This window comes from Mugil cephalus, chromosome 4 (genome assembly GCF_022458985.1).
Source record: "Mugil cephalus isolate CIBA_MC_2020 chromosome 4, CIBA_Mcephalus_1.1, whole genome shotgun sequence".
NCBI classification, from domain to species: Eukaryota; Metazoa; Chordata; class Actinopteri; order Mugiliformes; family Mugilidae; genus Mugil; species Mugil cephalus.
The window spans coordinates 9,254,420-9,281,406 of NC_061773.1; the positions used below are offsets into that span (position 1 = coordinate 9,254,420).

General features: G+C 44.1%; 1 protein-coding gene across 1 annotated transcript in view; it reads right to left on the reverse strand.

Moving 5' to 3' along the window:
- Nucleotides 1-241: 241 nt before the first annotated feature.
- Nucleotides 242-26,987, reverse strand: part of gli1 (GLI family zinc finger 1) — a 47,656-nt gene continuing 20,910 nt past the window's right edge. The window contains exons 2-13 of the mRNA XM_047583432.1: nucleotides 12,040-12,149; nucleotides 9,795-10,015; nucleotides 9,238-9,339; nucleotides 8,942-9,140; nucleotides 8,505-8,667; nucleotides 7,472-7,579; nucleotides 7,151-7,291; nucleotides 6,821-6,970; nucleotides 6,179-6,343; nucleotides 5,712-5,954; nucleotides 5,219-5,519; nucleotides 242-5,092 (exon numbers count right to left, since the gene is read on the reverse strand). Of these exons, the coding sequence (XP_047439388.1) occupies nucleotides 2,532-5,092; nucleotides 5,219-5,519; nucleotides 5,712-5,954; nucleotides 6,179-6,343; nucleotides 6,821-6,970; nucleotides 7,151-7,291; nucleotides 7,472-7,579; nucleotides 8,505-8,667; nucleotides 8,942-9,140; nucleotides 9,238-9,339; nucleotides 9,795-10,015; nucleotides 12,040-12,110 (4,425 nt within the window). The 5' untranslated portion in view covers nucleotides 12,111-12,149 and the 3' untranslated portion in view covers nucleotides 242-2,531. The remainder of the gene's footprint in view (nucleotides 5,093-5,218; nucleotides 5,520-5,711; nucleotides 5,955-6,178; nucleotides 6,344-6,820; nucleotides 6,971-7,150; nucleotides 7,292-7,471; nucleotides 7,580-8,504; nucleotides 8,668-8,941; nucleotides 9,141-9,237; nucleotides 9,340-9,794; nucleotides 10,016-12,039; nucleotides 12,150-26,987) is intronic.

Sequence of the window (26,987 nt, forward strand, 5' to 3'; positions counted from 1 at the left end):
AAATGCTTGGTGCTTGTTCCCATGCTGTGCTGCACTCTATTGGAGAAAGGGGTCATTGCATTAATCCACACGGAACAAAAACAGATGTCTTCCAGAAACACCAAGCATTTTTACCTGCGAAGTCATGGATCAGCGACTCCTCATCCTGAAGTTTTAATGACATCCATATGCCACAAAACCCGTGACTTGAGTTGTGTCAGTGATGTAACAACACGCATGAAGAAGAAACATCAGACAAACATTCTGCTTCCATCCCAAACTGAACAAGTTTATTCATAAAATGGTAAAATATAGCACATATTATAAAAATGTAAAAAATTGTACACAAAATATAACACTTGGCTTTTATCTAATATAGTTATTGCTACTATTATAGCTTTCTTTTGCTAAATGTGATATTCTTTTGCCAGCAAAAAAGTCAGAATGAAGAATGACAGCTATAAAAAAAAAGGCAAATACAAACACACAAAAGGCAACATCCATGAAGTTCATTAATATAAAAAGATAGATTTATACCAAACATCTCATACATTCTAAAGAACAGCACTATCGGTCAATGTTCATGCCCTTATTGCTAGTGTTAGTGTTTTGTTAAAACAGACTATTTGTGTATCTTTTACTCAGTCATTTTTGGTGTCTTTGGTAGGTTGTGCACTTTTTCCAAAATGAAGAAACGTTCATTTCTGCTATTGCCTAGTGATCTTTGCTACACTACTATTTTACTCTGAAAAGTCACATGAAATGCTTTAGCAATACTTTAATGTGGCCTGACTCGGCGTGCGTGTGCGCAGATGTGCTCTTGAATGACTATTTAAAAAAAAAAAAAAAAAAAAATACTGTTGTAATTCTTTATTGTTATCAAAATGAGGTTCATATGAATAGTCATAAGAGACAGGGACCTTTCCACACAGTGCTGTAGTCAGTGCAAAGCCACAGTATAAAATTAGCTTTCCTACAAAGAGCTGTAGCTTGATGATACAGCTCAATAGTTACGCAAAAGTACCTCAGTGTACTCATGCAATCGTATTTTACTACAATGGTAGTAAAATGATGAAATGCATGTTTCCTGCTGCCTTATCGTGAATTAGTAATGCAGAATTGTCCAATCTTTGGGATTAGAGTAAAAGTACAGCAACACTTTCCTAGCAATGTACCTCAAAATTAGGTAATTATTGTAGATCCACTAGATACAACCCAGATGACCACATTCAACAACATGACAGCCATCAATCTCCGCTGACTCGTGTAAGAGTCATAGGTCAGTTTAATCTGGAACAAAGGCATTGTTTTTCAATATATCTGACATACTGTCACGTGACAGTGATTGTTGATACAAGTTATGTTTCAGCTTTGCTCATTGTATGCACCTTAGAAAGGATGGGGAAGGATTTCTGTTTCGCAGTTATAAACACCGAAAAAAAGTACACAGCTGCTTTAGGAACACTTACAGTAAACATGTGGAGTGCAAACTCTCTGTCTGGAAAGGCAATTATAACATACACGTGAATAAAGAATCAAACAAGTCCTGAGTGTCTGTGTGTGTGTGTGTGTGTGTGTGTGGGCATGTGTGCGGGGATACTATGTGTGTGAATTTGCATCTGTGCATGTGTGGAAATACTGGTACAGATTGTGCTGTTCCTGACAAGGAGGAAATCCCTAGCATTACAGATGAATACTTAGTAGCACCGAGAAAAAGTTTTCACTAAAAGCATGTCTTTCTCGTCTCTTCAAACCACCATTTTACTACCATCGGCTGAACATTCAGAATCCAAGCAGTCCATGTAAAGACAGTGGATGATTATCCAATGTCATGTACACAACATACTGTGTGTGTGTGTGTGTGTATATATATATATATATATATATATGTATGTATATATATATATATATATATATATATATATATATATATATATATATATATATATATATAAAAACCTATTTACATAGATCCTTCTCTGCTCCACTGTTGCCAAAGCCCTCCGTGACTGGAATGCCTGTTTAGGAAAAAAGTTGAGTATCATCAATTTATATCAGGCAAATAGCTCTGTGTCTTACATTAAGGCACTGAAAAGTACCAAGGCAGCAGGGGAACAATACAGTGAGGGAGGCTGATCAGGCACCTTTGGTTTTAAGGTTTTTGGGAGTGGGTTTGTATAGTTCTCTAATTTGTGGCGGGGCTGCATTAGTAGCTTTGTCTTGTTTTATCTGTTTTATCTGTGGAGTATCCAGTAGATTCAGGATTCTGGCTTGAGTTAGACTTAATGTGTTAGATTTACATAAAAAGGAAGGCATACATATGAGGCGTATGTATGAAAGATGACATACTATGGATGCCTTACATGAAACATTCCATTCATAAATTTTTAGTAGGCGGAATTTTCTTGCAATGAAAAAATCAATATCACTATAAGAATCAGATGTAAGATGACAGTTGAGTTTTTAAACAAACTGGTTACATGGAAACCTGGTCAAGGCAAATATTTGATTGTTAGACCAATATGTACGCTTAGCTGCCCAAGAGTCTTTTTCTAAGACAGTGTGTTCAGGTATTTATTCTCCCCAGCCAGTGAGGTAAGCATGGATGTCATGTCACCCACAGCCATGTTAGAGAGGCCAGAACCTGCTGCAAGGCTGACAGAAGTCTGGGGGGTGGTGAGACGGGACGAGGCCTGGGAGGATGATCCGGGCTGACCCTGAAGGGGATTGTTGACAGGACTGAACGAGGAAGAGTCAGCGTCATCTATAATGGAAGTGAAGTCTATACGAGCATTGTCCAGGTCCAGGTTTTCTAAGGCATTTGAAATGGGGCCAGACTCAGGATAGGGAGCCATGGGGGCAGACTTTGTGCTACCTGTTGGGTCCAGATTAGACACCATACTGTGCTGCTGCTGGTTGAGACAAGGTCCATTCTGAGGGTCCATGTGTTTATCCATATCGACATTTATCTGACCTGTGTAATACATGTTGTTGTTGTTGGAAGGAGAGAACATTTCATTTTGTGGGTGCTGTGGATGCTGGACAGGAGGAAGCCGGACCCCTCGTCTAGGGCTGGAAGTGGAGTGGCCGGGGCTGAGGTGTGGTGGGCTGCCAAGGTAGCTGCCTACCTGTGACATACTATTCTGGCGGCTCAGAGGTTTCCGTCCCTGAGGAGGTCTGGGGACCGCCATCTCCTGGTTATAACATGAACCTTGGAGACCTGTGAGCTGCTGGTCCTTAGTCGTCACTGAGCTGGACCCTCGGTTGTGGGCTGTAGGGCTCATTACCAGATTCTGGTTGGGATATGAAGGATAGGTCTGGCTGGAGTAAAGGTTCTGGTTTTGGTGCTGTGGACTGTGTTGCATCATCGCTGTCTGGCCACTTAGATCCATACTGTCAGAAAGAGGAGGAGGCTTTATTCCACTCTGCTGTTGCTGTTCTTGTTGCTGCTCCCACATGAGTGCTTGCTGGGACTGTACGTAGCTCCTCACCATCATCTCTTTTACCTGCATCATTGGTGTTTCTGACCTCTGGCCATCAGACAGTGCAGAGCCAGCACAGCCCAAGCTCAATCCCCCTCCACTGGGAAAAGAGTTTTGGTTCTGCCCTTGAAAGTCACAGCTGGGATTGTTAGAGTTCCTCATCATTACCTGGCCTGCCTGTTGCGGGTAGCCCTGTGTCTGCTGAAGGAGCATCCGTTGCTGATGGAGCTTAGTATTTTGACAGGCATCTCCACCCCCCATCCCAGGATGGAACTGCTGCTCAGGCTTAATGATGAGTTTGTGGGTCCCATCCGAACTGTTGTAGAGACCTGTCTGATTGTTGAAGTGGGCCTGAGTCTGAGGCTGCAGGTTAGGATCTGAGTACTGCATTCCTCTCTGGCTCTGAAGAGCATGACTGGGAGTTTGGACTTGGCTGTGAGTATCATTCCAAGGGCCTCCAGAATCACCACCCTGGCCAATGTTAGGGTAATGTGGGCCTGAAGGACTGAGCTGGCACGTGCTCATACCGTATTCAGCCTGTTGGAGAAGTGTATTTGACATGCCCTCTGACTGAACAGGCCTTGCCTGGCCCATTGGATTTCCACCGGCCCTGGAATTGACTTCCCCTCCCTGGCTCTGATAGTGGCGCTGCATGTAGCCCTGGTCTGGGCAGCTCAGAGAGTCATGGCTTGGGGAGAGTTGGTTTGAAATGGGACCACCACCTCCAACTCCTCCAAGGGTCTGATTCTGTTGCTGGTAACCCATGAAGTTTCTCTCTCCAGGGGGCATCATCATGGAACGATCCCTGGCAGCAGGAGCGAGATGAGGTTCCATGCCCATAGCCTCCATCACCACATTCTCTGATATACTGGGTGGCCGAGGGGAGTACATGTGGCGGGCAAGGCTGGTGTCAGAGCCACGTGGTTGCAGTGCATTCCTTCGGCTCATCATGGCAACATTATTGAGGCTATTAAAGCGCTTGGGGAGAGCTTGAGGATCTGCAACAGATCGAACTGGGTCACTGGCTCGTCTGGTGCCGTTACCCGGAGCCTGGTGAGGGTAAATAACACCAGTTCCATACTCTGTATTGGCACTGTGCCTACGAGGCCCAATTTGTTGAAGGAAGGGAGGCAGGGGCTGCCCCTGGTACTCACTCAAAACGCCCCTTCTGCCTGGGGTACCTGGTTGCTCCATATTTGGTAACGGTGTAGGCGGGGGTCCACCAGTAGCGGCAGCATATTTGGCCTTTAGGCTGTACTGCTGGGCAGGTGTTAAATTAGGAAGACCAGGCAACCCGCCTCCTCCATGACATGGGGCTCCTCTGCGATTTGTTTCAGGAGAGAGGGGGTCTCCCCCAGGCTGTTCTGGGCCTAGAAGGTGGCATCCTCCACCTGCTGTTCCTCCCATTTGTGAGACCTCACTAGAGCGCCGGCTGGAGAGGTAAGGTGACACCATGGATGAACGACGGCTCACGGTATAGGCGGAGCTAAGGCTACTGGTGCCACTTCCTCTCCTATCGTTAGTAGAGCAGGCAATTGATCCCCCTCCAAGCTCGTGGTTGGAAAGCTCCATAACCCGTCGATTTGAGAGTAGTGGAGAAGGTGCACACATTCCCATATTTTCCCCTGAACCTGAAAATGAACATTTAAAGTTTTTAGGTTACTTACATTTTACAGATTTTATACTACAGCCCAACAGAAAAGGTCCATTATTGCGCAAAAGTTTTAAATCTTAAGTTGTTCGGGAATAATACAAACCAGGAAGAGCTGGAAGCTTGTTGCTAGCACAGCGGCCAGGAGGCGTTGGCCTGCGGATTTGCTTGAGCTTGTCAATCTTCAGGTTCTCCAGCCTCTTCAGGGCCTGTGCTGACATCCCCATTGTTCCCGGTTCCCCCCCTCCTCCACCACCTGCCACTCCATCTTCCAGTGCTGTTAGATCCTCCAGGCTGCCCGCTGCATTAAGGTTCATTTCCACGCCACTGTCGTTGTTGTTGGCGCTCCCCAGTGGAGAACGTTCACTACTGCAGGATGATTGTCCTCCAGGACTTGGCTGGGATTTCTGAAAAGAGCAGAGACATAGTTCTTAACCATGTACATACATTATACATGTTATAGACAAATAACAGTAAGTGTATGTGAAACTATGGGCGCAGGGGTTCTATGCATGTTTTAATGTCCCTTTTCAGAATAAAACTGGAGCTTTTTTTATGTCATTCATGTAAATAACCTTAACTAAGATGTTATTGCTCACCAGAGCAGTCTCAGGGGCCAACAGTTTGCAGTCTTCTCTGCGTGTCTCTTCTTTCTCCATCAACAGTTCAGAGTTTGGGCCTCCGGGTGTCATAGCTGAACCAGGAGGTCGAGGGCCGGTGTCTCCGCGATGCTTCTTAGTGATGTGGGCCTCAGGGCCATGTACCGTCTTCACATGTTTGCGCAGAGAGCTTGGATCTGTGTACCGCTTAGTGCAACCAGGGATTTTACATACATAAGGTTTCTGTAAAAGACCAAAGCATCTGTCAGTACACAGAATCCTGTTTACGTGTACACAGCTGTGTCCACCAAAATGTAATTAACTGCAGCTTTACCGCTCCTGAAAGTATCTTCTAACTCTTTATCAGTTAGCACTGTAGTTGTCAAGGTTCTGTACAAATTCATTGTCTTATAATTCATACATGTATATAGGCTATGCATATTTTTCAGTGGTGTATGCTACAGTACCTCATTGGAATGAGTTCGGTTTTGGTGCTTAGCACGGTCCGAAGCATTGGAGAAGGCTTTGTTGCAGCCTTCATGTTCACACACATACGGTTTCTCCCCGGTGTGAGAGCGCAAGTGGGTTTTCAAATTCTCCAGACGAGAATAGGCCTTGTTACAGCCTTCAAACTAAAAAAGAGAAAACATGCATAAATGTTTTTAGTTTTAAAACACAACCCAAGTCAAAATGAAGAAACGAAGTAGTGGATGTTTTACTAACACACCTACAGTACTATATTTAAGCTAGTAGATTGTAAGAATGAGTCATACTAGAGTTAAAATAGAGGTGCAATTATGATCCTCAAAGAGGAAAAAGCAGAATGATAGCATCAGTAGAGAGAGGAGGTTCCTCATTGAGTTTTGCCTGATCGGCCAACTGTAGACATATTCAGAAGCCTTTCACATACATATACTCTACGTGCACATACTAACCTTCATCAATGTATTTTCAACACTTTAACTTTGAAGCAGTCTTGTGTCGTAATAATTGTACAAGGCAGCGGCCATGCTTGTGGTATTTCTTTGCTTGCAAGTGCAAATGTCTGAATACTGACAAAGTCAGAAACAGGAACAAAAAGCCGAGACAGAGATAACCGAATCACTCACAGTGCACTTGTGCGGCTTCTCTCCTGTGTGTCTGCGCATGTGAACCACCAGCATGTACTGGGCCTTGAAGGGCCTCTGCTCTCGAGAGCACTCCTGCCAGTGGCAAACAAACTCCTTCTTCTCTCCGTGGATGTGCTCATTATTGATGTGCTGCACAGTAAACAGGTGAACAGGTGAACAGGGACACATTCACAGTCAGTGAGTAGTCTCCTAGAAAGATTCCACTAAAAGAGCTTTGAGAGGAGAGAATTGAGATATGTTGATCCAACCTTTTTTTTCCACTAAAGCATGCATTATCTTGCTGCAATGATCAGTTTTTGCATAACTTACATGAACTAGCTGGTCTTGTGTGTCAAATTCCTTGTTGCAGCTCTCCCAGTGACAGTTGGTCTCATAGACGGCCTCTGGTTCAGGCTTCCCATCCTCTTTGTCCAGGTCATCTCTGCCATCCAGTAGACCTAGGAGAGGATCCTGGCGACACAAACCAAAATCATGTGAGTCCATGTTTATTCTACACGTTTGTGAAATGGTCCGATGTACCCATATCATATAATGCACAGCTAATATGACCAACATCAAAAAGGTATGTGCAGCAGGTGTGACTGCTATAAAGCTCAAAAGTAAATCTTTTTCATATGTTGATTACTGTACCTGAGTACCAGTGGAAGAGGGACTGGCTACATCTCCCTCTGACCTCTCCTCCAGGCTCTTCACATTGATGCCGTCTATCACACCTCCCAGTCCTGGCTCTGTCTTCAGCTGCAAATAACATATATGTACATGTAATATCACCTTAATCAATTTTTACTTAAATTTCCACTCATTTATCTGCATCAGTCAGTGCTCAGAGCTTCTCTGAGCCTTCACTGAAAGTGATTAACCCTTTATAGGGGGCTCACTGAAATACTTGGAAATTTTTCAAGATTAATGAATTTACCATATATGGCTCCATGCCCTTAAGTGGTAAACAAATGTAAGCATATATTTAGACCATTAGAACATAAGTGCTGATTCAGGCACTTGTCAGTGTACACATTACTGCATAAGACAACATTAGGACACTTCTTCTTGGTACCCAATACGGATTCACTGATCCGTCTTTTTCACCACCAATACCGATACCGATACCGATATCTGAGGTTTACCGATACAGAAAAACAGCGCGGATCTTATGGTAACAAACGCTAAGTTTCATTGTGTGGAAAAGAATGGGATCGTTCTTTTGTGCAAGGCAACATCAGACTTGACTTAAACATTTCTTTCCTATTTGTTTTTTAAAACAAATAAACAGATATCAATGTACTGAATTACTTATTTATTTAATAATTGTGCACCAGTAAAACAATCTTAACCATAAAAATATAATAAGTGTAACTGGTTCGGTCAGTGCAATTAGGGATTCAAAATCTAATGTAAAACAAAATAAATATTAAATAATAAATAAAGGAGCTGAAATTGAGAAATAAACGATAGCTTCACTAGCTTGGTTGGTAGACTTTCAAAATAAATAGCAATCAGCTGTTAATATAGTTTAGTGCAAATGGGAATTAAACATCCATTACTGATATGGAGCTCATTGTCATCAATACCCGATCTAGAATTTTCTTTGATTGTGAAAATTTAAAATGTGTGTTGAAGTTACCATGTATGGTTCCTTGGCCCATAAATGGTTAAGAGATCTTACATGTCCATGCTTGGGCGGAGCGTGGAGCCGAGGATTGTGGGGAGGTAAACGGGAAGCTTGGCAGGGACCTGGTGTGTGTCCACCCATAGGTGTCACCCCTCCATACATGGAGCCTTGTTGTCTGGACTGGCAATTTATGTTGCTGGAATAACCCATCGACGGGCTGCAGACAAAGAGAAGAGACAAAAAATGAGGATTCTTGTCACTGAATGGTCAAATAAGTCTTGAGCAGTGCAAATTGTTCTTTATCACCTTCTAGGGTGGCTTAAAGATTGAATCACCTCACACTAGATGATAAAGGGGACTATGGTATGTGCAATGTTGTGGATCAGAATATATCCTTTAATTTTAAACCATGTAGGTCAATGTCCATGGAGATGGGTGGGTGTTCTATTAATTGTATGCTTTACAATATATACAATAGGGACATATCTGACCTCATGGCGCTCACAGAGAGGTGCCCATAGGAGCTGGCCCCGTTGGGGTTGCAGCGAGAGTTGACAAAGGCCACTAGGGAGTTGGGTGAGGTCCGGATGACCGTCTGCAGGTCTACGCTGGCATCAGACAGAGGAGAGATGGACAGAGCTCTCTTTTTACTCAGCTTGAGCATGGAACGAGGTGTTGAGAACCTAGAGCCTAAAGTGGAGAGAAGACAGGAGGAGGGTTAGCTTTGACAACACAAAATGAATCACTGAATTTTGAATTTTCACAGTACACTGGGCTGTTTTCTTACCATCGGCGGACCCGATCTGATCAGAGCCGGGCTGGACCTGGCAGAAGTTGTGATGCGACGACATCATGTTGTTCTGATTGCAGTAGGGGGTGCTATTGCCTCCTGTAGGACATCACAGTCAGACAGAAAACGTTAAAACATGTCACTGTGATCAAGATAATTAGTAGATGCGCAAAATGTCAGCAATACATGACGTGGATGTAAATTTCTGTGCATCAGAAAACAGTCTGAAATCATCGCACATGAGCCTTTAACTATGAAGGCAAAATGGCTTTTACATTTAAGCATTTCTGTAGGGGGATATTTTGTAGTCTGCGGCTCTTAGGTTTTAGAGAAAATAACAGAAAATAGTAAAAAAATATATAGAGAGTGAGAGACTGCAGCAGCTTTCACACTAGCAGCTTATTTGACAGTTTTAATATGTAAATCCTGAGTATTTAAAATTAACTGCCTAAATATTTTGTAGCACATGCATCACACTGAGTTTCAGGTAGCCTTAAGTCCAAATCAATGGCAGCTGTGAGATTAGAGGAATGTAAAAAGATACTCTGACTCACCCTCTGTGGGCGGCATGCCCCTGTGGCCCATCATACTGTGTGGCGGTGGAGCTTGTGGGGGCCTCATATATGGATCCAAACAGTGGCCAATCCCCTGGCCGGGACCGGATCCGTGAGTCATGGGATTATACATGGCGTGGCAGTCCTGGGGAGGGGCGTCGATCAGCGGAGCACGCAGCGAAGACACATCACTGTAGGGAGACTGCTCTGATGGGACTATTCTGTAAATATCAGACAGCTACAGTTACACAGGAAATTACAACTATGTGCAAAATGGTCACTGCAAATGAGGATCAGATAAAGAGACAGAAATCATGATGGCAGAATATGATCTGTCTGCGTCCAAAAATTGATTTAATTGGGATTTCTAGATTGAAGCGTTTACGACAAACATAAATGAATAACTGAATGAATGAATGAGCAATAACATAATAAATAACATGAATTTGACCAAACATTAATCAGACCCCTCACACCCTGGACACAACCTGTTTAGACTCCACCATTTCCCCCCAATCTTTTTATTCCTTAAATCTATGTTGTACATTTTTAATTTTTACACTTTTATTTTTTACGCTCTGTGTATGAGCAAAAATTTTACTCAAATTCCTTTTATGTGCACACATACTTGATCAACAAATCTGTTTCTGATTAAATGTGTGAAAAATATCATATTAGCTTGTGTTTCTTGTGCTTCAAAAGGCTTTACTTTATTATACCTCAACCAGCCCAAGCATTCACAGAACCTTTTTTTTGAGGCAGTGTGGGAAAAAAGCTTTGCCTGAGGAGCTGACCTCTACTTCATCCCTCCTCTGAAGCCGCCGTGATGTCTACCTCCCACCACTAGGTGGGGTATAGTGCTTACATTTGCCTAAAGGGTAGAGATGTGCTCATCTGGGTTTTCCCCTTCCAAACTAGAGTAGTTAAGCTTCACTGGAACTTTCCAGTCTTCTTATGAATTTCAATGGATTCTCTAACGTCGCCCGAGTCTCAATCTGTCTCTCCTGTTTTTTTCCCTCTTTCGCTCTGTCCCTCTCGCTCCTCTTCTAAAGGGACAGACTGCATCCATCCACCTTCCCCTAAGTCGCCCTTTCAGCTCCTTAATGCTTTCACCACAACGTGTATTCCACACAGGAGCTTAATCTGTCTTCTCTAATCCACTGTGCCCCCCCACCCCACTCCTTCCCGAATTTACCTCCCTCTCATTCTCACTCTTTTCCCCCTTTCACCCCCTCTGTTGTACTTTTCTAATTCTCCCCCGTTCTCTCTCCCATTTCTGTCTCTTTCTATCTCCCCTTCCTTTCTTCCCTCTCCTCTGTTTTTTCTTTCTTTCTCTCTCTCTGTCCTGCACAGCCACCTTTCTCTCCAACTCTCTCTGCTTCTCCCTCATTCTGGGTAACCTGAGTGGGGCGCGAGGCAGTCATGCAGAGCACAGCGGGGCCTGGTCAGCCTGTAATTAGCAGCTGTCAGAGAGAGGCCGAGTCCACCCGCAACCTGGGTGGCATGAGGGATAGAGGGGAGGAGGGAGGGAGGGAGGGAGGAGGGCGCGAGGGTGGATAGGGGAGGAGTGAGGGTCGGAGCTAGCACTCTGTCCACAACAATCACAGAGAGACCTGGGTTTCTGCATCCTCAAAATATCTGCGTGACTAAAATAGGAACAGTTCATCTCTGCTTCCTGTAGAGGAGCTGCTGTGTTTTCTCTGATTGTGCCGATCTGTAGCAAGATCTGAGAGAAACACTGAGGACAAAAAAAAATTTAAAAAAAAGCTTCTGGTGATTTACTTTTGAGATTAGAAAATGTATCGTTCTCTGAGAAAATAAATTTTTTGTCCACATATTCCCATTTGAAAAACAAGCCTACCATCACCTTTAACTTTTATTTAATTAAACCTACTCAGAAAAGAAACAGAAATGGAAATGCATGCCAGATGGTGATTTTTGAGGGAGTCGCACACTGGAATAATTGTCCAAATCAATCAAGTTAATCAAGAAATTGGAAGAATTAAGTGGGCAGATAAATGACAAAAAACATGATCCACAAATGCAAAGCTTTTTTAGGTGTCTCCTAGCAATGCATCTAGCAGTGTGTTCACATTATGTGCGTATGCCTATATGCGTAAATATATACAGTCACACACACATATGAATATATGGTTTGATAAAACAAGATACGACTTAGTAAGGTTTATACTGTAGTTGGTAGAAATGTTCTGCACGTGGCAGAGCATGCCAACAGGCGTCTCACCCTCTGGGGGGCTGGCCGGGTGACGTCTCATAGTAATACAGCCCCTGGTGTGGCTGCATGTCCACTGGCATTGGAGCTCCGAGTCCTGCTGCTCCCCTTACACCCTGGACCTGACGCAGAGAGAGCAAAAGACGCGGTTAAGGTGAAGACAGGGAAATCAAACAAACCTAATCCAACCAAACTCAACCAAAGAAAAGCCAAATATACAAGGAACAATTGTGGTTGCTGGAAAAAAGAATACGTAGGATGTTAATAACAGGGCAAACCAAAGCAAGCAAAGCGGAGAAGCTTGAGTCAAACTTATTTTAAACAAAGTTGGTTCAAAGCACCAAATCGCTTACTCGCCGTCAGCAAAGTTATACATGAAACATTCTTAGGCATTTAAAATCACAGACCAGAGGTCTAGTCCAGCCTCGGTCATCTGTCTAGTTTAGTTTTGTATGTGCAGTCTCAATTGGAAGTTTTTACTGCAGCATTCATAAAACGGAAACTCTAACTACGGACTAAATTCAAACTTTTTATGCGTTGTGAGTGATCGGATCACGACTGGCCAGTTTTAAGTGCGTGCGTTCACACCCAGCATTAATATGTGACTCCATGCGCGTCTCAAGCCAGCAACAGTTTCTCCCTCTGTATGCCAAATAAACATTTGTGACGCAGTAGATTATTGCGCAAAGAGCTGCTGCGTCAAAACAACGGTTTTCTACCTGCTGCTGTTTTCAGGACCATGAACAGTTTCTCGATGCACGTGAATCCCAGGTCTAAGCATTTCAGAAAAAAAAAAAAAAAATAATAATTTTGGCAGGAAAGTGCCTGAGATGCTTTTTGCACATGAAACTGATTGATTTGGACTTGAGAATTTCAGATTTCACTGCTAAAAACAGAACTCAGTGCAGCACAGAAATAATGTGGGATGACATAAAAAAACTATGTCTGTGTTTTCCTCGTAGGTCAATGTGACCGTACACAAACATTTAAATTAAAATTGCTAATATTTGTAACATCTAGTTCTCATATTATAAACTTGGTGCTGCAGTGACTCAGCGCTCAGAGATTTAAATAAGCAAAAGGGGGTGACTGTATAGGTTACAGATACTTTAATGGCAGGCCATGTGATGGAACTGATGTGCCCTAACATACGCTTACAGATTAGACAAAAGCCTGTGACACAAACAGTGGGCTTGGCTGTAATCTCTCTTCTCCAAACACAGTCATGCACCTCAAACGTCGCTCACAGACGCCGAAAAGCAGTCACACCTTCGCTGCAAAGCAGTGATCGGTACAGGAGAAGAGGCACACAGAAGAAGAAAAACTGGCTTTTACGTCGAAGCTTAAAGGACAAAAGTTTGGGGATGCTAGCAACGCAAACGAAGGGAGAAAATGGAGGCAGAACAAAGCAGCCTTTTGTGGGAAAAACTCATATTGAGAAGGTATCTTTCAGCAAGAGTGTATGCATAAGGTAATTCTAGCTGAGAGATCTCAGGAGAAAGCACCTGCTCATTACATCCAACCACATCAGTGCAGGTACTAATAGTTGGGACTGCAGGTTCTTAGAAAGATAATTAGGACCCAAAGAACAAACTCACCCGTGTTTAAGCTACGACAAACAGATTTAACTGTTGTAAAAATCACATTTTAATTCTGTTCATATTTTATTTTTTTTACCATTTTATTTTTCAAATATGTTTGGTTTCTTTCTGACAATGTTTGAAGATTTTATTGTCAGTTCTCTATATTTTCAGGACACAGAGACTAATCGAAAAAACGTTCCATATAAAAATACGAATAAAATAAAATACATAAACACAACCTACTGCATGTAGGACAGTGGCAGGAGTGCAACACAGAAGCGGCTGGTTGAGATGTGCATGGGCAGCAGTGCAAACGGTGCAATATCTGACTTCTATGGCTGCTGTGAATGTGGACACAAAATGTCACACTGGTTCTGTTTATGTGACAAACTGGGAGCGCTCATGTCCCGGCACTGCAGATCAAAGCTCTATGGTTTCAGTGCAACAGGTTGCCAGGCCTGTTATGTAGTAGCACAAGTGTTAAAAGGGCAGTGGGGACCTATTTAAGCCCACATGCCGCCACCAGTGGGGGATTTGGTACGCAAATTTAGCTAGCGGCTAAATTACGTGGGCGGTCCGAAGCTAATTGCATATAGTCAGTATGATAATTAGCCGGAAGTGCTAAATAGAGATCCTTCCGAGCACCTCAGCTGTCCAGAACTAATAAATACCGAGAGGGCAGCCTGACACACACACACACACACTGTGGCCCACCTGTCAGTCTCGCCAGGGGGTAGCATGATAATCCAGCGCTCTCAGAGTGTGGCAGTGAGAACGCTGAAGCAGTTTATAATGTGTAAGAGTGGCAGCAGGTGTGTATGAGAAGTGAGTTTTGGGGACAAGTGCACTTGCTGGGAAGAGTACGGGTGCCCTCAGACGTGTGCTGAGAGTGTGCCAGACATGACGAACGGTGGTGAGAGTGAATAATGCATGAGCCCACCCGCACATAAGCAAACTGGAACTTTCTTTAAAAAAAAAAAAATATGTTTGTGAGTATTTCCTCAGGGAGTGAGTGAGAGTGTTGTAGCTACAGTATGCGTACACACACTAAACGGTGTCTTTTGTGTAATTAATCGCCACAGTGCAGATGAATATTTATGAATATTTACAAAGTGTGAGCAGCCCTATCTCCGCAATGTTTCCTTAAACGTTTGGGCCGGCAAGTAAATCAAGACAGTGGGTATAAAAACCCCGTGCGCTGTTAAATCAGCAGCATGTGCGTGTGTGTTATACGTATATGTACGCACGCGTCGAGTGTGACAATACGGATTTGGCTCTGGAGCCTGTGCTGATGGATGATTTCATATATATTCTCGGTGCTGACACAGGTGTCGTGGCGTTGTGCTATTCTGGGTCAGTATTCTGTGAGAAACCCTGAGTGAGTTTGCTCGCCGGTGTAATTTTGCGGTGCTGGGTTTGAGAGGGACGGGGCAGCAACGTATTAAAAACCCCAAGGCCATAAATCAAACGGTTAACTAAACACGAGCGCTCCACTGCGGCACAGCGAGCTGGGCAGAGACCAAGGAGCTGAGGATGAGGACAGGATGTCCAGCCACTTTCTACACCCAAAACCTCGCCATTCAAACACTCAAGGTTCACTAACCTTGCAGCAGCATCCCAGCCCAGTGGAATTATGTTGAAAAGTCAGACGACCAAACACAGAAACCTCACACGGTGAATCTGCCCTCTACTTCACCAACAATACACAACATTACACTGAATGGGTGCTGTCGTTTTGTGGAAACGTCAAAACACAACAAAGTCTGATTAAGCCAATTAAAATAACTGAACAGAATCATCCATCTGTTAAAAATGCTGTTTTTTTCCCCACTTTCTAAGTGCTGCAGTGCTTTTTCCAGAGTGATGCAAACGTATGAATCTCCAGGTGGACGGTGATATCAGCTGAGCTCACCTCAGTCACAGGATATTTTTAACGGTCCCTAGAAGTCCCGCCTGCAATGTCACCTAATAAATTTCCATTCCTTCCAGCTTTAACCTCCTCACTCACCAAACCAACACAGCCCACCACTAATAAATATGGTATGGTTTTGCGTCCTTAGTGGCCCATTAGTCATTCACTGTCAGAAACCTAACCACTGCACGACAGAGACCCATCATTCAGCAAAATCTGATCCGGACTAAAAAAACAGGACTGGTCTCCAGGTATTCTGCCGGAACTTTTGCCAAAGAAATAAACAAATATCATGTGGATATGGTCCCCCCGTTTTTTTTTTCCAGTGGTCTCCAACAAGAAAAAGGTTATAAATGGTTAGTCCTCCCTATTGATTGTTTTCTCATGAGACAGATCGGAACAAAGCCGGATTTTTATTATCTGGAGAATCTCTAGTTGATTTCAGTGATCCAAATAGCGTACCAAAGTTCTGACAAATCGAAAATGAATAAACTTCCTGGGATGCATCAGCTAAACTACTTCATTATATAACTATAAGGTAACTGTATCGGTCCGTGGGTGATGTGTGGTCACACAGCAAACGAACCACTGAACCACTGGCTGAGACCACCCTCTAACTGGACTTAGCTCAGTCAGCGCATAAACATCAGACCTTCAATGCTCTCTAACGAGCAGAAGAACCACAACTGTGAGTGGTTTGTCCTCGATGTACATTTGTTTTTTTATCAGACTCAAATCCTAACTCTGAGGGTGGAGATTAATTTCTATCTGGAGCATCAGAAACGTCTCAGTTCCTAGAAATCTTGTTTCTCTGTTTGTTTGCTCTGTTAATCAACTTTTTTTTTTTTTTTTTTTACACCAATGTATTTCGGCCTGTGGCCTTTAGTGGGGTCATCCCTCAGTTGTTGCAACCGCTTCGTACCTCTAACCTTCATCAGGGGAGTAGCTGACGTAGCCTTACTTGTATTTGTATGACCGGCCAATTATGGAACAAACTAAGCAGTGTGTTAAGCTGAGAACGTGCGTGTTGTATTACACACTGATTTAACCTTCACATTGTTGAGAATTAAAAATGTGTTTTTTGTTACTTTTTTTTAAGGTTAAATAGAATCTAATTTAAGAAACTAGTTCACCACTTGCAGAGGCCGGACTGGTCATCGTTGCATGACCTTTTCCACTAATGGCCCTTTGGTGCGTATCTGTCCCACTAGATTGAGTTCTCAGGTGGAAGTTTGTGTTTGTGGTACACAAAGAGACACATTGTTTAGTCTTGCCCGGTTTGGCTGTTTGTGACGTTCCCATAAAGTGCCGATCCTCCTCGCTCAGAGGAACCCTCCAGAGAGGACAGACATTTCCACAGGTCACTGGTCGTGTCAGACAAAAGGTCTGATCCGGCCCCGCTCCGCTCTGCCTCTTCACTCCTCTTTCTCTAGGGTGTAACACTAAACTGGGGCTCACGCACATCTCCCCCTCCCTCCCCCCCGTCTCCCTCCTCAGCCAGTACAAAAAGAGGCCTTCAAGATATGAGACGTCCTTTCCCTGTTTAACGTCATTTCTCATCTCAGACGGGAATATAGTGCGTGTGCTTGGTAATCTATAACTTGGAAGGACAAAACAGACTAAATAAAAGTCAGCGCACATCTCTGGAGCTTCCAGAGTAAACACTCATCTGAAAGTATTGTCTTTCTCCTTCGTTCCGTGCTGTCCTCCTCTCATTCTGTCTTTTCCATTGCTCTGTATCTCCAACTATCTCCTGCTCCCTCCTCTCCCCCTGCTGCCTCCACCCTCTCCCTCGTTCCTTCCCTCTGCTCATTCCTGCTCTTGCGACCTCTCCCTCGCCCCTCCCCCTCCTGGCGGGGCCGCAGTCGAGGTGGGTGTTCTCTGGCTGTTTTGACTTGGGAGACGATAATGGCAGCTATAATGTAGCCAGCCGTTCCTGATGTGGCTGGGCTTGTGGGGGATTCTGTTGTGTTAGGGTTGGAGACGGAGCGAGCGAGGGAGCGAGGGAGGGAGGGAGGGGAAAGTAGGCGGGGCCCGGGCCCTCGGCCAACCATAGCCCAGATTCTACCTCATTTTCTTCCTCAATTTTTTTTCCCTCCTCATCTTTGTTTCTCCCCTCTCATGCTGACATTTTTTTCGAGCCGTGTTGTTTTCCTTCGGTGGTAAACTTTGTTTTTAAATTCTGGCTTTGTTTTTGTAACCCCCACCCACCCAACACGGGTTCTCCTCCCTTCCTGTCTCTCTCCCCCATCCACCCTCCCCCTGTGTTTTTTACCCCCTTTTTACCCAGACTCCGTGAATTCCTCACAGCTGCTGTAATGTGATGGGGGCCAATGGTGTGACCAATGAAAGGCCACGAGGCTGGAGACATCACTGTAATGTACAATAAGCCCTTCTCACTGACCTGCTGCAGGGAAGATTAATGTCATATCTACTTAGGAATGCCAATTTTATGTTTAATTACGGACATTTTCAGAAGATACGCCTTATTATGAACAGCAAACAGGTGTTATGATAATTAAGCATTTTGGTTTGGTAGCTTTTAGTGGCACTGTGATAACATCATAACAATATAATACTAATATGTGCTGCTTTTTTTGTTTTTTTTTAATAGACCTTGACTTTTTTTCATCAGCTCATATAATTGGACTTAATCTTGATTCATATTTCTGCACCAGAATGTGGCTACAAGCCGTAAAGCCTTTATACTTGTGCGCCAGTGTGTCAGCGTTGCTCTGTATTAATGCAGTCAGCTGTTAAATGCTAGTCAGCTGTGCTGAGTTTCTCTCCCTTCTTCAAATAATGGCGGTTGGAGACGGAGTTGGAGCTCGTCAACGTCGAGCGGCTGCGTTTCGGACCATTCGCAAAGGGCCACTTAAGGCCACGGCGAAACTGCACAGAGCTGCACGGTAGCTCATGTAGCTACAAAACCGTTTGGGTGACGGCTTAAATGCAGCTTTCATTTACATGAAAATAAACTACACTTCTCTTCAATTATTAATATAGTAATTATATGGAGAAATAAAGCTCATGAGGGAGAATATGTAGCACAGTTTTACAAGACAAAGGCGACCTCCATCAGGATGTCAGTTGTTCCATGTGCTAACAGTGAAGTTAAATGTATTTCCTGTCTCTTTCCCAGCTTTCTTCACGTTGGAAGTAGGCGCAAAACAATTTCTTGCTTCACTTGGATCAAATGGCGAATGAAACTTTCGCTGAAATTGTGCTGAAGACGAGTCATGCGAATGTTTATATCTCTTCTTCCTTCCCCAATTGACCTTTCCTCAATGCGTTCTGTCTTTATTGATCCAAAACAATCAATTCGAAAAATTGCAGAGATGGAGAAACAGTAGGGAAAAACTAAAGCAGAAACACGAGCAGACCAATCACGGCTCTTGCGCTCTATGTTGCAGCACTACGGCGTTGGGGTGTGTGTCGGGTCTGGGCTGTCCAAATACTTCCTAAAAGTTTACTGAAACGTTGATAAAAAGTGGAGATCACAGAGTCAAAAATGTGGCTAAACAAAGAAAAACACACAAAGTTTAGGGCTGGGTTGACGCACCTGGATGAACCTCCCTGACAAAAACTGTTAAAAACACAGTCCGCGCCGTAACCCCGGCCTCAACCCCGACGGCTCACACCTCTTCTGTCCCTGTGCTGTAAACTGTGGTCTAGGGAAGCTGTGGTGGTGATGTCTCACTGCTGGGGTTCTCACCTTGTCGAAATGGCAGGATGAAACGTTGATCCCCTGTTGCTACACAGGAGGAGTGACTGATGACAGACGTCTTGGCACTAGAGGCCTCGAGTGCCTCGGCACGACTAAAAACAGCCGGAGAGTGTGCTGAGCAGAATCCAGACCGTGATAAAGCTCGAGTGAACTGAGAGCCGAGGTGTTTTCACTACGAATATGATGAAAGGTTGTCCTAGAGGTAAGAGGGAGGCGCACGCACTGCACAACCTTGCAGGGTGTAGAGAAAAGTACAAGAGACAAAGAAAGGATTTTAGTGTAGTATAATTAAATGTCGTGTGAACAGTAACAGCTCCCCTGATTACTGTTTTATCACCTTTGTAACTTTTGGCGCGATCAGTCAGTGAGTTGATAGTGTTTGTTTTAGGATTAGGAGCGGTTCACCTCTCCTTGTTTTCATTTGCCTGTACAAGCAGCGTTCTGTGCTGCCGGCCACGGAGGGCGGTTCGATTTTAAGCATTTGTCAGTTCGGGGATCTCAGCGAGCGACTCTATTAAGGCGACAGATGCTGTGCTACCGACACGTGTTCCCTCCGTCTTCGTCCTCCGCCATGACTCCTTTCATGATCCCACTTTTTTCTCCGTCCTCTCTGCAGGCCACCCACCCACCACCCTGCACATACCTGCGGTTTCCTGTTCCCCTCCCCTCCCCTTCCCTCCCTCCTCTCCCTACCTCCCTCCTCCCCCTCGCCCTTTTTTCTCCGCGTCTGCCGAGTATTAAACTCCTGTCTTGTCTTCCCCTCTCCGCCTTTTACTACCTTTGCAGAACTTTCTTGCACGTCTCTGTTTCAGATAGGTAATGCCCCAGCCACAAGTATTTCTTTGAACTCCTTTTAAGGCGCAGGAGCAGAGGAAACAGGGGGAGGAAAAGGAGGGAGAGAAGGATGGATGGATAAAGCAGACGAGGAAAGGTTGATTCACGCAGCTGGCTCCCAGCTGTAGGCCGAGGCAGCTCGCAGCACTGTGCTCCATATAAACAAGTTGGAGCCCATCCCCCATTTTCAAGAGCCCACAGAGCTTTGTCATTGTAAATCCAACACTCCTCTTCACCTTGTTCACCTTGCCTGTTGCTCTTTTCCTCCCTTCCTTTACGCAGCTTTACGTCATTTCTCCTCATGGTGTTTTATTCACTCCACTCATCACCGCGGAGGCCACACTTTCGCTGCCGCAGGTACGTTTCTCTCAAGTCAATCATCTCTCTGACACCAGCAAAAGGGAAAACGTCCCGCACAGAAATACACCGTCGGCGCTGTCAGCTAACGTCTGACAAGGGAACCTGCATCGGGGAACAAAAACCAGATAATAATCTGTTCGGTTTATAGAAAGGCCGCAGTGATTATAAGAAAAATAATAATCCTAACAGTCTTGGGTGGGCAGGCAATATTTATAGCCGGCCTGCTGCTACTTATATTCCTTAGCTGTATAACACAGCTGGAAGCGAGGGAGGAGAGAGAGGAGGTGGAAAACTCAAGAGTAAAAAAGAGACAGAGGAAAGAGAGAACGAGGGGCTCCGGGGTATGGAGGTGGAGAATGTGTGTCTGTGTATGTGGAGGGGCGGATACCCGGTAAACGGAGTGCGGCCGAGAGCAAGACAGACAAAGAAAGACAGGCACTGCACGAGTGTGCATGCGTGTGTTCAAATCCGGAGTGTGGGAGAAACCGCGGCTCCGTCCCTCCAAAAAGACGAGGTCTGCAGGCCACCAGACGAACAAAGTGGCCACAGCCCTGAGAGCCTCTCACCAAGAGGAAGCGAGGAGATATATGACACGGACGGCACGGCCGTTAGAAACAACAGGCAAGATTAAACAAGAGGCGAGGGTACATTCATTTTAGGGTTAAGGAAGGTCTTTCCTGTGCAGGTGAGTGCAGCCACTTAGACGGACAGGAAGGGAGGTACTGTCTGAACGTGCAGATTTAAAGGCATCAGCCTCTGAAAGACAGGTCCCGTAAATGCTATCATTGGCGGGTAAATGTGTGGTCATGCTGACGTACAAGTTAACTGCCAGATGGAGTCAGTCGGCAAAAAGTGTTTCCGTCACTGGAGCTTTGCAGTATGCAGTGTAAGCTTGGACACACAGTGTAATGCTTATTTGAAGTAGCAAAAAAAAAAGTGCCTGCCAACTGTAGATTTTCCCCACAAAATGAAACCCTGCACATTCACGAAATCTGTTCTTCAAAAAAGAAACTAAACTAACTTAAAATATGCCAGACTTCTCAGTGGAAAATGTTGTTTTTGTGTGTAACACTGTGTTCTGACTGACCAAAAAAAAATCCCCTAACACAAGACACCATGGAAGAACTTTTAAGGCGGGAGAGCCAGAGATCATTTGTATTTCATGCATTCTTCCCTCCTGTCCAATCCCGGTGCCTACATTACCCACAATCCAAGCCAAGAGCCAAGAGATCTCAGTGTTTTCTGGTAAATTCGCTGCTTCGTATCTCCACTCCCCCTGAATTGTTTTCATTTTTAAGCAAATACTTATCAGCCAACTCTGCGCTGCTCTCCCCGCAGCCTCTAACTGGTTTATGCAACATCTTCGCATATCGGCGCTCCCCTTTAACGGGAGCGCTGTTGCTCCGTCGCGGTTTTCAATTACCGAACACAAATCTGTCCAAGTCATGCTGCTCTCCGAAGTCTTCGTTTTTATCTCAGCATGTAAACTGCACTTAAATTTGTCCCAGCAGCTGAACACACGTGTGGAGACTTGTCTTCATCAGTTCACACTTGCGTGACTAAACGTGCACACCTGTGCACATCTGTGTGTGTGTGTGTGTGTGCGCGCCTTGACGTGGGCCGTTGCATTATATGGTGTTAAATCAGCACTTTTACGCTTTCCTTGAAAAATGTTCCCATCTTCTTCTCCTCTCGCCCTCCTCCCCATGTAGGGAGAAAAGAAAAACGCATTCTCATTTTTATAGTTGTCTGTTAAAGAAAGTGTGCACGAATCCGTCTCAGGCCACAACTCATCTCTCTCGCGTGCCTACCGGGAACTCGCAGTGTAAAGTATAAATCACACGAGAGTTGATGGATGGCGTGATCCGAAGACAGATGTGTTGTGATGTGAAACAGTGAGGATGAAAACGGTGGTCTCCTTTTTCATTCTACTTGCCATTTAGTTAAACAAACCTCATCAATTTGTGGAGTGAACGAGTTACAGACTGTAAGTTAATACATGCACTTCTCCTGTGTGGTCCTCCTCATAGCTGCTGACTTCATAACTAATATATCGCAGGCGTTTAGTTTAATACCCAGATGTTGGTAGGAGAAAGGCATCCGGGCCTGCATTAGCTTTTAATTGGCTGCAATCCCTGAGCTGATGTTTGGAGCTTAGCATGTGACCAAGGGAGACTCTCTCTCTCTCTCTCTCTCTCTCTCTCACACACACACACACGCACAAGGAAAAGCAGCCACACACAAATATGAGTACACACACTTTCCCTGAACGAATGAAAGGCTTGGCCGGGCTGCGATAGGGCGGCAGTCTCATACGCTGTCAGGAAGAGACGAGTCATGGCTGTCCAGAGCAGACTACAAACTAAACAAACACAGACAACACACATGCAGGGACTCATAAACACACACACCCATGCGCACACACACACACTGAGTTGCATCTTCAAGATCCCAGGACTGACTGACGCCATGCTGAGGACACTTGCGCTGAGGAGCAGCCACGATAACTAGCGAGTAGATTACAACCGTGTGAAATAAAAAAGGAGATGCACATCAGAGAGAGAGAGAGAACTAAAAAAGATGGAAAGAGAAAAGGAAGAAGGGTGGAAGTACAGTTGAATAATGAGAGAGAGGGAGAGAGTCCTGAGTTCCCACCGGGGCTGTAATTAAGTGGCATTAACATAACTAAAAGGCAACAAATCAGCTAATCAGCTGGCTGTGAATTGGAGGAGCTTAAACACACCCACATACGCACAAACACACAATTGGAAATACAGTCATTACTGGCACATTTTAAGGTTTTGCTCTCAAATGAACACAGACACGCAAACTTTTGGGGATGGGAAACATATGAGGAATTTCACTGATCTAGACTGCAGCTCATTTGAATCGATTGTGAAACCGGTGCTTAAGCGGGGAACGGATTATACAAGATGTTCTCACTGGTGGTTGTGGAAGACCCCACACATGAAGTATGTTTTTGCCTCCCTAATGTGTATCATTAACGCGCGGACACCTTTCGACTCAAACGAGAGTCCAGGCTGCCACTCGTTTTTCATGCACAATGCGAGACTTTTGAGAGAAACAAATATTGTCTTAAGGAGGAAATGGTTCAATGAGCGAAGTGTAAGGGAGTGACTGCAGAAAGAAAACTGGAAAAATGTTACAGATGCCTCCATTTTACGTCTGTCAGTGCAGACAAAATTGATCCAAACTGATTGAGGATGGTGGGATTAACTGAATCAAGCCCTGCTTTAGTTTGGGTAATCCCCTTAGCTGAGCCTACTTTCAATGGGAGCCTTTTCTTCTACGGGAATGTAGCAAACGGCACCTGAACCTAACACTCTAGTTGATAACAATACATTTATGATTCTTTAGTTCACACAGGCTGTAAGAAAACTTAAAAAAATAAATAAATAAATAAAATCCATGCATTAATTAATTCCAGGATTTAATGATACATGTGATCGGCCGTTTGCTGGTGTGTCTCTCTCTGCCACCACTAGTTCCTCTGATTAAAGAACGGGTTGATATAAGAGGGTCCACCATTGATTTTACATCTACATCTCATCTGAACAATCAAACAAAAGAAACTGATCAGTGATCACTGATCCCTCACAAGGAGCCAATTCTGTGCGAAGATGTGTAGATCATCCCACCAAACAAACCAGTCCCAGTTCATTCGGTTTCCTCTTTTTCAATGACCAATACAGACTACTGCCAACTGCTGGTAAGGAGAGGCGTTTCCTCTCATGTGGGCCATGTGGACATTGGCTGTAGTCTTTACATTATGGCAACATGCAGCATGCTTTGTAGTCGTATTTTATTGACAATAGACCTTTGTTTTTGGTTCGGTGTATCTGGGCCATAATGCACACCACTGGGAACAAACAATGAACTAGAGGAAAAAGTTATTCAAAGTTTTCAAGTACAACAGGCAATTTACCTGTGAAATTTGCCTGTTGTACTTGGAAACTTGAAAACTTTGAATAACTTTTAAAATAAATATGAAATTTCACTGACAAACAAATGAGATTGGAAACATATCCAATATATTTATATTTACATTTGTTCCTTTAGCTCTGGTTATAGAACCATTCCTGAATCACAAACCCCCTGAGAAATGAACTGTGAACCACCAAACAACAAGCCAAAATATTAACATTTGAATTCACATATGAAATCCATCCTTTCTCTCACATAGACAAATCAGTGAACAAACACAATAATCACGCACCACTGTCTCACGACAACCAACGTAAATTTGGCTGAAAGCTGCCGAGATACAGAAAGTTTCACCATCTGTCATAAACTGTGGTTTACGCTAGGTCAATCAGAACAGAGATGTTTTGCAATGACAGAAGCTTTCTGCTATTTGTGCATGTAAACACTGATCCTATCTCGTGCATGAGGAAGAGGCTTCTCTTTTCACTGCGTCTCAGCCCTAAATTCCAGTCTGTATCTCTGCGCAGTGCTCAGTGATGCGCGGGGAGCACATGCGCGCATTGACACACACAGTCATTCACTCCCTCCTCCCTCCTGCGCGCTCCAACATATGCATGCACGCTGTATACACGGAGCACAAATATTTACACGTTAACTGTCAGCTATACCTAAAAGAGATGCACACACAGGTACAGATATACAAGCATACAAATAGACACGTACAGGCACACGCAGAAACAAACACACACGCGCGCACACACACACACACCGTTGATAGGGTGGCTGATGGCCCGGATGACCCAGGGACCTGATGTGACAAACAATAAGAAAGAAAGGCACCATTTACGTCAGCAGCTAGTGAATAACTCACTAAAGTCGTGCAGACACACACACACACACACACACACACACACACACACACAACTACTGGAGGGTTTTTTTTGTAGCATTTCTACTACTACACTTGGACAAAAACTTTCTAAGGTCAAGGAGTCAGAAAAAAAATAATTGATTTTTTTTTCAATTTCCACAGTGGTTGATTGAGTGGCTCGGTTTTTAGTGTGAACCGTTTAAAAGTAAACTACAGTTATTAACGGAATGTGTGGAAGAAGTGCTGCCTTTTTTATAAATAAAGTTTCTGAAAATATTAAATGAAAGACTTTTGGTGAATTTCACCATATATATATATATATATAGCCTAATTTTCCATGGAGTTTCTAAGAAACTGAACTTTACCACTTGTTGCTGTGTAACGGGTAAATATAAAAGTTGAACTGGCTTCAGCATTTTTTACTAACCGTGTCTCAGCCAAGTCAAACTTGAAGGATTATTTCGTAGCTTCAATCGCACAACCATGAGGCTGGAATTTGTACACACTCAAATCTCCCTGTCTTCACCGTATGACGTGAGCACTGAGCGTTCGGTGAAGACTCAAAACTAACTTACGCACGCTTTATGTAACTGCACAATTATTTAACTGAAGCAATCAAAAGCAAAACAAATCTCATGAACTTAACTTTTAAGCTTTTAGACTTAGAAGTAGTGGAGCACACTTTTACCACCGTTTCCTGCACAGAGGGAAAAAAATACGAGGTGGAGTGATTCACTTGGGATGGAAAAAATCTGGCTGCAGTGATGTTGCTGAGCAGCGGGTGACTCAAAGTCTGTGTGTGGCATTCATGTCGTCCTCTTTCTCTTTTACAAAGAAGGAATGGGGGGAGAATCAGAAGGGATACAACGACGGAGGCAGAGAGGTAGAGAAAATGAGAGTGACAAAAAGAAACAACAGAAGAAAAAGCAAGCTGATGGAAGATGAGGAGCTGAAAAAAATAAAAGAGAGAGAGAGAAAAAGAGAGAGAGAGGGAGCAGCGTTGAGCGGTACTATGCTTGAACAATCCCTTTGACTGAGAAGGACCAGAGACCCATTGTTGGAATCCCATTCCTCACTGTATTGTCTGACCTTATCAATGCAGGGTCAGCAGGAACAATGGAGAACGCTCCTATAGTTCTCATTTGTTTCGTGTGGTAGAATCAGCCCAATATATTGTATCTGTAAAACCTTTCACTGGTCAGTAAAGGTCACATGATGTCCTTTGCCAGTTATCTATAAAACACTGTATCTACAAGCACAGCTTAATCGAGCTAAGCTCAAAATTCAACTTTCTGACTACAGTCCTTGTCCCAGTTTACATGCAACGGAGAAAATCAAACAACTGAAGGGAACATGTCCTCCTCCTCCACACTAGGTGGCGATATGTGTCTTTTCAGCACGTTAATACCATGTAACTTATTACGTCATATATTAAACAAGAGCTGTTCATGACCAGCATTTCAAACATCAACCAGATGAATACCAGTCCAGCTTTTTTAATCTCATACGTAATGTGCGTGCTACTTATGGTGCAGATAACATGCGGGCTGTCCCTCAGGCGGTTCTTCTACCGGCCCCGTTTAGCTTCTTCTTCTGCGATCAGCTTTCTTGGATGTTTTTGTTCCAGAGTCACACGCCAGTGCAGTGGTTGTGGATCATGCGCACACACGTTATCCAGCTAAAAGTCTGATTAAACGTATACATGCCGGAGAAAATTTATTTCCAACC